Raw genomic sequence first — 10,947 nt, 5'->3', positions numbered from 1 at the left:
ATTTTTCTGGGGGTAGGGGGAGTTGCACTGAGTATTTTTCCATCAACAGTTGTTGGTGGTTTTGCTTATTATTAGTTGGAGATTTTTTTTCCCCCTGAAATACGCGAAAATTCCATTTTTTCACCTCCTAGCACTTCCTTGGACCACTCTGAAAGACTTGATTATTTTTCTGGAGGTTGAGGGAGTCTTTCCTAATATCTTTCAATGGAAATTTGTTGGTGGTTTTGAGTGTTTTGGAGCCAACAATTTTTTTTTCTTTCACTTCAAGGAAAATCAATTTTTGCACCCCTCAAACATCAACAAGTAATGGTTCCAGAGGGGTAAGAATCTTCATGAATGCAGAGGGGTAATGTCTGAACATTTTTCGATGTCGATAATTGATTTTTACCCCGGTTTTTGAATCATGTGTGCACTGGGCCCCAGGGGATCATGATACGCCCCTGTTCTGCTGCCAAGTCGGCTGCTAACTTCAGCGTCATATTTCATTGACCCAAACAAGACTTGTTTGAGAACTTGTTTCTTTTTCTCTCAGTGTATGGTTTACTAATTTTCCAACCATCCCATGATCCACATCCTGAATCAGTTTGATAACATGGAAATAAACAACGACATAAATATTGAGGATTTATTTCTTGTCTGTGATTATTACATAGTCAAAACCACAAACTACTATGCCTTGTTTCGTATAAAATGAACATTTTCCAGAAGTAAAATACGGCTGGGAGTATCGAATAACGACGAAGTAGTACTAAAAACAGGCGTGGGATCAATCTTCCGATTCTCCAATATTAAAAGAATTTCAGACGTACATTGATTAAGGTTTAAATATACCAATCGAAATTTGAAAATTGAAAAATAATTGCTATTCTAAATTTCCAATTGATGATGAATTCAATATTTAATAATATGGAACTGTAAATTTTCCATCTAGTAAATAATACTAAATTTCTTATAAGGGATTTTCGATTATCCAAATAATCGTCAATCTTACTAACTAAATTACTGACTAATAAATAATTGGGAATTTGAATATTTAAATTGATGATTACTTCAATAATTAAAATTTCTGAGTGATATTAATGAATTAACCACTATAATTTAACGGTAATTATAATTTATGGATGTGGCTATCCCTGGCTAGAAATGACATTTTTGGTTTCACAAGAAATACAATTTTTTGGAGCTACTAAAGCTATTTTAGCAACAAATTTTCCATCTCGACACTCATTGCATGTTTGGAAAGAAAATCCTTTTTTAAGAATAAAAAAACTATTTTTTTAGCACAAGTAGCACTTGTTTGAGAACTCTGTAGGTTTTTTCCCAATCTAGAATAGAAAGAATACAAAGTCATCACTGCATGCATTTTTATAATTTTTCATAACATTTCAAGTAATCAGTTATTAAAACGACTTTTCTGGAAGACAATAATATTTCATTTTCTTCTAGATGCAACTATTTACGTTGGAGGACTCGACGATAAAGTCACTGAGTCCCTCATGTGGGAACTGTTCGTTCAGTCAGGACCAGTGGGTAAGAAATTTGTTAAAATATTTTTAATATCAAAAGAAACTTTTTATTTATATTTTATATTTTTATACTGTTCATGTTCATGTATATTTTCATTTTTATTTCAGTAAATGTTCACATGCCCAAAGACCGAGTAACCCAGATGCACCAGGGCTATGGGTTTGTGGAATTCATGGGTGAAGAGGACGCTGACTACGCCATAAAAATCATGAACATGATCAAACTCTATGGAAAACCCATAAGAGTGAATAAGGCCAGTGCCCACCAGAAGAATCTGGATGTCGGTGCTAATATTTTCATTGGTAATCTGGATCCTGAGGTGGACGAGAAGCTCCTATACGATACATTCAGTGCTTTTGGAGTCATCCTTCAAACGCCAAAGGTAAAATAATTCACTTAAAATCAATAAACCTTCGTCTCCAAGCTTTGTAAATCCAGGAAATCAGGGGTAGTTTTTTTCAAGGGATTTTTTTACATTTTCGCAATAATTTACAATGTTTTTTTTAAATGCTCATTATGGAAATTTTTGGGTTATCTCGTGACAAAATTTGCATAGGTCTAGTGTAAACTTTCAGTTTTTCGGCATTTTTATGACTATATTTCGACTGCAAGGAGTTTATGAAAGATGGTTAATAGAAATAGTTCAATGCATTAAGGATATCCAAGTACTTTAGCTATTTTTTCTCCAGTGAAATGCTTTTCTACTTTTGTAGTCGAACATCAGACCTTTTATTTGAGCCCCATTTTACCATAAGTTACCGGACTTTTTACAACGATTTTATTATTTAAACTTTGCAGGTCTGAAATAGAGTCTCGATATTGAACCATTTGAAAACATTTTAAAAATCTGAAAAGCAATTAGAAAGTGTATTTTTGGAGAAATCTTGATGAAATAACTAAGAAATTGCAGTTTTTGAAAATTACTAACATTTTTTAGAATTAATTTATAAATAATCAATTTTCCACTATAAAAGTCATTCGTGAGGAATCGTAACAAATTTATTCATATTCAGAATTTTACTAGAAATCTATTTCATGTCTAAAAAAATTAGGTTTCCGAGAGTTTAAACAATTTCAATTATTTATTTATAAACAACGAATGTTTAAAAAAATAATGATTCTGTGCAAAATGTAACGTAAATGGCGCTGAATATTCATGATTTTTTTCAAATTTTACTCACGCAATTTAATTGCCAAATTTGATTATTGAAAATGGTTGAATTTATAGTGGGGTCTATAACAAACTGTAAACGATACTTGGATATCCTTAAGGAAAGGTTCACCTCGGAAAAAAAACTTAACGAGAAAACTTGATGAGAAAACACCATTTTCCGCGTGATTTTTCCTCAGAAATTTGATTTTGTGGGTGACATTCGTCTCCGACCGTTAAAAATTGAAGATTCGAATTATTTCTAATCGAAAAATCACCTTTTGAAAAATTCCCAATGTATTTTTTTTTCAAAATAGGTTTTTTAAATATGTAAACATCCGCATGAAAAGGGACGACTTTGTCGATATGGAGTTATGTGTACTGTAATAATATTGATAACATTCCGCATATTGTAAGCCCAAAATGATCCTCATAGGATCAAGAATGACGTCGGTGGAGAAGATTTATTTAACAATTTAACATTGGTATAAATGGGAGTTGCTGAGGCAAAACATCTCGGAAACTAGAATCGACAAAGTGGTTCCTTTTCATGTGGAAGTGCACATATAGTCACAAATTTTCGCTCCTTAATTATGAATAATGCGAGAAAAGAAACATTTTGAAGTCCATTGATCAACCTGAAAAAAGTCGTTATTTTCAATGGATCGATTATATTTTTAAAAATAAGTTATAAGTATGAATGAGTGAATTTCTACAAAAGAATGGCAAAAGAATCGAAACAGTACGGAAAAACGCACCTATTCGGATTCCTGAGAGGAGCCCTCTCAACTATAGAATAAAAAAGACTAGGTAGATGCATGGGGACCATTAAACATCGAGTTAGTAATCATAAATGAAGTTTATACATAATACTTGGGCAAAAAAATTTTTTCTTCAATATTAATACAATTTTGATCAACGAAAAAATAACGATAAAATAAAATAAAATTAAGGAGCGAAAATTTCAGATTATATTCAAAAATACATTGGAAATTTTTGTTAAACTGATTTTTCGATTAAAAAAATTCGATTCTCCACTTTTGAGTGGCAGAAGGCAATTATCACTACCACGATTCTACCTATACACTGAGAAAAAAATCTCCCACAAATTAGTGTGCTGTCCCCCAACGCCGGGACATAACATGGGGTCGTCGAAAAATTCATAAGTGGCACCCTAATTTTTGGTGGGACTCCGGCCACTTTTTCGGGGGATTCCCGTAAAAATTAGTGTGCCACATGCGAATTCTCCGATGACTCCCTGTTATGTCCCAGCGTTGGTGAACAGCACACTAATTTTTGGAAGGATTCTCACAAAATTACGATGTATTTTTTTCTCCGTGTATCCACATTTCCTCTCCAATGCGACCCACTGTGGCGGAGTGGGAGAAATTCCATTATTCGGATTTTACACGAAATTCACTTAAGGACACGTCCCGAGCCCGGAAAATAAAGGGAACTCTACTGTATCCCTCTTTCAGCTTATCATCGTGGTCAACATACGAAGAAACACTTACCCATTCTCCTTTCTTAGATAATGAGAGACCCAGAGACTGGTAACTCCAAGGGTTTCGCCTTCATAAACTTCGCGTCATTCGACGCATCGGACGCCTCCATAGAAGCAATGAACGGCCAGTATCTCTGTAACCGTCCAATATCAGTCTCTTACGCTTTCAAACGTGACGCCAAGGGTGAGCGTCACGGTAGTGCAGCTGAGCGTCTCCTGGCAGCTCAGAATCCCCTGAGCCAGGCAGACAGGCCTCACCAGCTCTTCGCCGACGCTCCCCCCATGAGCATGCCAGCTCAAGGTCTTCCCCAGCCTCAGCACCACCACCCACCCCACCAGATGATGCATCACGGGATGGTGGTGCCTCCACCCCGACCCCCTGCCACTCCCATGCCCATGGGTCACCCCCCTCCACCACCTGTTCCTCCTCCCCCCTCTGGTTTCAATCCTTCGAACATTCCTCCACCGCCCCTTCCCCCCATGTCCATGTCCCATCCACCCCTGCCACCTGGCATGCCACCCCCCCTCCCCCCAATGCCTATTCCACCGTCGCCGACTCAAGGTCATCGAATGATGGCACCTCCAGGAGCTCACTGGCCACCTCCTGGACAGTTTCCACCACCTCCACCTCCCTCGGGTCCACCAGGACAGTTCGGGGGATATCAGCCGGCTCCACCGCCCCCTAGACCTCCGCCCACATGGAGGCACCCGATGCCACCTGTGTCCCAGGGTGGAGGGGGGGCACCACCCCCTCCTCCCCCGCAATTCAGACCGCCGTTCCCACGGGGACCACCGCCACCACCTCCACCACCACATGACAATGGGGGGTACTGAAGCTGTTGGCAAGGGGTGAAAGGAGATGGGTTGAGTTGAGTGATCTTATTCTACCAATTAAAAATGATTGAAATGTTTTTTAGAAATTGCCTGAATGTAATTTAGTAATGACTTGTGGGAGGTCAATGTATCTTTTCAATAAAAAATGTTTTGGATTTATGATCGCAAGTTTTTTATTCTTGCGGTTAATTTGATTTGACCACTCCATGCTCATCCCTCCGTCTATGATTAATAAGTTGAATGCATACGAGGTATTCCATGCCAAATGAGTCAACGGCTAACCCTCACCCTCTTGAAAATTGATGGCGATTTTTTCTACGATTAGGGGGTTTGAAAAACTATATCTCAAATTTGTTCAAATTTTTTTGACAGCCCAGTTCGGAAATATGATTTTTTTCAAATTGTTCCGTTTTTTTACAATAATTCGAGTTCTACTCATCCGATTTCGATTTATTAGGGGGCAAAATTTTTCATTTTTCACCACCTATAAGAATGTTTTTTTAAAAAAAATTTCCAATCTTTAGATGCTTGAAATAACGAATTTTCGAGAAAAAAAGTTGAAAAACTTGAATTTTGCCAATTACGTCACGGTCGATTATTTTAATTTTTTTTCAGTAATTTTTATAATGAAAATTAAAATTTTGAGCCGTCATACACCCCAGAAGCAGGACAACAACAAAATGATTTTTAAAGTTGCTGCTTATGCTTATACATGAGGTTAAAGGGAGCATCGATAACTCGTGCATTTCCTCTACATTATCGACCAGTCGGCAATGTGAAAAAAATACTGAAATTATCGATGACCCATTTAACCTCATATATAAGCAGCAACTTTAAACATCATTTTTGTTGGTCCCTAGCTACTGGGGTTTCTCAAATTTTGCAAACGGTCTCTAAATGGATCCAATAATGTGTGAAAAAATCTTCATAAAATTGGCTGCATTTTTTGAATATCGAAGCTGCGATAGCGAAGCTGCGGACAAGGGATGAAACGAGATGGGTCGAATTAAGGGGAGATCGCGGTAAAATTTAAAATTGTTGAATTTTATATTTCATTATGTAACATTTAAAAATTGTTGTTTTTTGTTATTGAACGTTGTAATCATGCGTAATTGGAATTTCAAGACCAAAAAAGTGATAATACGATTTTTAAGGTTCGGAAAAACAACGAATTTTAGGATTCAATATAGTAACGAAAAAAAATCAAAAACGACGAAAACATTTACTCATGTCCCATTCCATATACAGTAAAATGCATACTTGGCTTTGTTCATTAGAGTAAAACGAACATTAAAAAAAAAAGTTGAAATCTTATGAAAACTGGTGCAAGGAAAATTTTTAAGGTAAAAACGTGGACAATGACGTTTTCGGTGGATATACGGGCAAAAGCGATCGGGTCCGCGATTCATTCTATTTTTTAATATATCCCCTCATATACCAAAAGTCGTCCAACGGTTCTTAAGGCCGAGTGAAGACTTGTAAATTTCACCTCGGTCTTCCCTCAAGTCATCTTGACTTAATTCGACCCACCTCGCTTCACCCCTTTAACCCCCTTTGTACTAATTGTTTCTTGATAGATTGAATGAAATCTACTTATAACACGTCTGAGGTGAATGTATCTTTTCAATAAAAAGTGTTTTGCATTTAGATTTGAGGGTTTCATTTTTGTGTTGAAGTTGATAGTTTTTTTATTTTCAAATGCCTAGATATTCAGGCAATGAAAATTTTTCCAGAGACTTCCATCATCTAGGAGACTTTAACAACTCTGATTTTCCTCTCTTAAACGAAAATAACGCCACTTGCCTCAGGAAAAATAAGAGATCTTGCGACAAATAATGACTTTCAACTCAAGAAACTCGACAAACTTTCACCCCAACAATTACCTATACCCTCAACTAAAATAATTGATAGCCCGCTGAAGCTATGAGCTATCATCATCTCTGAATTCTTCATGCCAGACTAGCCCACCTGAATATTTTATTGGTATCAGCACCGAGTGGTCACTCGTGGTCTAGCAATATCGATTGTTACTTTGTCGTGCGTGATTAGATGCCAGCCAGGAGTGTGGCACAAATCGATTTTTCAAAGCTGGTCGTCATGCCAGTGCCAGTAGTTACTCTGCCAAAGGCAGCAACAACTTGCCCCAGGTAAAATTAAATTGCAAGCAGCTTCCTCATAATCAGTTACTCGTCCTCTAAAACATGATAGTTAAAAAATCGGTATTGACCGCGATCTGATCGACCGCGGATTGCATTAAGGATAGACAAGTGCAATGGTCCCTGCTATTGAATTGATTCTCTAGAAGCTATTCTTGGGCTTTTGCAATGTCACGAATTTTAATTCTTACTGCACTGGAGATAGATCAACTGATGATAATGATAACAATTACCAATTAATTAAAATTTATCAATTGCCTAAAGTTTTTTCTTATGGTTTGAAAAATTAAATAAATTTGAGATTTTAACGGAATTTTAAAAATTTCACACATTAAAATATCGCAAAATCATTTATAATCAATTTATCGCAGGGCTGTCCTTGTCTATCCTTAAACCGAAATAAATTTTTAAAACCCCTCCTAGTAATTAAATTTTCCTCGATCTATAGATCTCCCGATAAGTGAGAACATGAATAATTAGATGCTGGGAAGGGGTAGTGATTAATTGGCAACGAGTGGAAACCAACGAACCGTAAAATAATAAAGATTCACGTTCCAAGATAAAGTGAGCATCTTGCACTGAAGGTGAAGTGAGGAAGTTGAGCGTTGGCAAAGTGCCAGAGGAAGAAAAAATACTTGGATACCGAATAGCATGCAAACTCATGGGAATGGCGCGATTCGCTTACGAATGCAGTGTCGATACCAAGGGGAATAATACGAGTGAAGGACCAGGTACGATAAAACCTGTGTCGTGTCAAGCGAATAATATTTGTCTCTACTGCTGTTGCGAGCCCCAGTGTTGCTTCTTGATACAGCGGAATACGCCGAAACATTTTTGGGAGGCCTGGTACTTCTGGCTGGGAATTGCCCTGTTGATTCTCTTCATTATTTCATCAGTAAGAAAATTGTGAAATCAAGTTTTAAAGGGGGAATCATTATTTTCGGCCTCTGGAGTTGAAATGTCATCAGTTTTTATTTGATGGAAATTTAGTTCAAGGAGAGCTTACGCTGTTGGAGAAAAATTGAAATTTTATGGACAGTCCTCTGACAGTTTTTAGAAGAGGATAAATCAAGATATTTCAGATTTGATTAAAAATTCAATGAAATTTAGCATTTTTTAAAATTTCATTGAAATTCAATGAAATTTAGAATTTTTAAGGGGATACGTCGGTGAAATTTAAAAGTCTTCACTGGGCCTTGGACCCATTGAACAGTTTGTGATATATGACGGAATATAAGAATAACTAGGGAAAATCGCGGACCCGATCGATTTTGCCCCGTACAACACATTGTCATAAGACTGCATCGTAAGTGTTGTCAGGTAAAGCAAAAAAGGGGTAAATGGACACTTCGATTTCTTCCTCAATGTTTGATGTTTTAGCAATATTATTCAATTTCTGAAACACTAGTTGTCACTACGATTTTCAAATTAAAAAAAAAACTCATTTTTTACCTTTGTCATGGGGGGTGCTAAACCAAATTTTTCTTTGTTCATTTATCCTCCCCTCCCCCCATTGTTTTATGGTGATTTGCTCTGTGAATAGAAAAGTAGCCATCTCACGAATTTCGCGAATGGCCAAAAGCTCAGTTGCGTAGGGCGTGTAATTGTTCATTGAAAAAATTAATAATTTCAGTCGCGAAGTGGTAAAACGATTCAAGTTGACTTATCTCCCAGTTGAGTTTTTGAAGAATATTTCCGAATCTAAGGGAGATAGCGAAATTTTCGCCATTACATTTGTTGTAGCTCTCAAACGGATCAACAAAAAAGGTTATGATAAAAATTTTGCTATCTCCCTTAGATTTCCAGATATTCATTGAAAACTGGCTAATAGTCAAATTTGACTTGTACCGTTTTACCACTTCGCTACTGATTTCAAAGTTATTTCGATAGTAAATCAGGAAATCCAAAGCTACTCTCATATTTCAAACTTCAATGTAAAATTAAATAAAGTTGAAGTTTTTTCCAACTCTAATTTCTCTCTATAAAAATGTACCGACATGATTCTGTTGGAAAATGTTGAAAATTTTATTGATCAAAAGTTGAATAGGACCAACTTTTTCGGGTGTCCATTTTACCCCATTTTTAAATAATTTTTCGGTTGTGGGCATTGCCAAGAAGCAATTTTTTAATTATTTTCGATTATTGAAAATGATTTGAAAATTATTTAAGCGTCCATTTTAGTTCATTTTATAAGGATTTACCATGTATCCATATTGCTCAATGAAACAATTTTCATAAATTTAAATTTTGAAAAAAAAAATTTCCCAAATTTTTTGAGTGTCTATTTACCCCAAATTTCCATATTGCCTTACCCTTCCCTATATTCGTTATCCAATTTATTTCTATCCAATAAGTGTCTATGCATTTTTTTTTTTTTTTTTATTATATGCCCGGTGTCTTGGCGCAGTGGGTAAGTTCGTTGCTCACATGCGAAAGATTCCGAGTTCAAATCCCGGCCGGGTAGAATGGTGCGATCTAACCATTTAAAGTCTTGATCATCATCGCAGTATACCTTAACCGGGTCGAAGCGATGTAAAATAACGATTAAAAAAAAATATATTTTTTTTTAATTTAATGACACTACTATTCTAAATATTTAGGGGTGGAATAAAATCGATCATGTTCATATGCAATTGAATCACTGATCAATAATAAATAAATAATTTATTATAAATCAATAATTTCATGGATTTAGGTGACCAGTTACATCATAAGCAACTGTCGTCAAAACATCCAAACATTAACAAGTACCCCGGCAGCCGCAAATGCGCGTACCGATCAAAATGCAACAAATGAAATTTCAATCCACGTGATACCAACGACCGGTGTGCTTCCGTCTCACCATAAACTCCTGCTCTGCGCGCCCGAATCGAGCTCCTCGTTGATGAGTAAGTGGCGCCACCTCGCTCCTAGACCCACCTCATCACCATAATCGATCTGAATGAAAAAATGAAATACCGATCATAATCACAATGTAACCAGCATCATTTTTATCTAATCATAGACATCATTAAATAACTTGTTATTCTTTTATGCATTACAGCTCCAATCGTTGCCTGAGCTTCATGACACACTGGCACTTAGTGTCTTCTCCGTGTTTTCATTCTCATTTTTATTAATAATAAAATGAGGGAAGGCTTATGATTATGTCTGGCGGATGAGAGAGAGGGGAAGACAAGTCCACTTGAGCTGTCTGTCTAATGACACCCGTTAATACCCAACGGTTATGACGAGAGTTGCAATAAAGGCCTCGGTGCTGGCTTGAGATAACGAGAGAGGCTTCTCTATCTGTCGTCTAAAGTCCGTCAACTAGACTCCCCTGCCTGCACTTAACTGGCCCCATCTCATTTTTTTTATCCACTCTCATTTCGTTATTTCAGCCGAGGGATTTGAATAATTTAGCCACAAATGATTTGAATAATGAATTTTTCTCCTTTTTTGTTTAATTATTTGCTCGACTCTTTACTGGTACTGGAGTCAACTTCTTCTTCATTTCACTGGCCAATTGGCATTTTTTTTTGCTACGGAGCGTCTTGAAACTCGTTTTCTCCCCGAGGATCCAGATGGGCGTAACTCCCATTAACAATTAAGAAGACATGCCCAAGGGGGACCCGGGGCATTGCTTTGCGGAAGATATAGTCTCTCTCTCTCTTCTTCTTTCGCGTGGAGAATTCAGTGGGGAGTTGAGTGCAGAGTCGCAGTAATGCCGAGGGGGTAATTTAAGGGAAGATAATCACACAAAATGTCTTCTTTTGTTTTTTTTGCGGGTTTTTTTC

At 36.8% G+C, this 10,947-nt stretch overlaps 2 protein-coding genes across 2 annotated transcripts in view; both read left to right on the top strand.

Annotated features, from left to right (window-relative positions):
• Positions 1-5,177, top strand: part of LOC107037774 (splicing factor 3B subunit 4) — a 9,003-nt gene extending 3,826 nt beyond the window's left edge. Inside the window, exons 2-4 of the mRNA XM_015256513.2 lie at positions 1,447-1,530; positions 1,635-1,909; positions 4,209-5,177. Coding sequence (XP_015111999.1) covers positions 1,447-1,530; positions 1,635-1,909; positions 4,209-5,015 — 1,166 coding nt within the window. The 3' untranslated portion in view covers positions 5,016-5,177. The remainder of the gene's footprint in view (positions 1-1,446; positions 1,531-1,634; positions 1,910-4,208) is intronic.
• A 1,904-nt stretch (positions 5,178-7,081) lies between these two features.
• Positions 7,082-10,419, top strand: LOC107037777. Its single transcript, XM_015256518.1, has 4 exons — positions 7,082-7,162; positions 7,620-8,066; positions 9,867-10,059; positions 10,215-10,419. The coding sequence occupies exons 2-4, from the start codon at positions 7,833-7,835 to the stop codon at positions 10,229-10,231; spliced, it is 444 nt and encodes a 147-aa protein (XP_015112004.1). The 5' UTR covers positions 7,082-7,162; positions 7,620-7,832; the 3' UTR covers positions 10,232-10,419.
• Positions 10,420-10,947: the final 528 nt, after the last annotated feature.

The sequence above is a fragment of the Diachasma alloeum genome, unplaced genomic scaffold (genome assembly GCF_001412515.2).
Source record: "Diachasma alloeum isolate Michigan unplaced genomic scaffold, Dall2.0 Dall_scaffold_00270, whole genome shotgun sequence".
NCBI lineage: Eukaryota > Metazoa > Arthropoda > Insecta > Hymenoptera > Braconidae > Diachasma > Diachasma alloeum.
The sequence above is the reverse complement of the archived record's forward strand: the minus strand, read 5'-3'. Positions and strand labels throughout refer to the sequence as shown.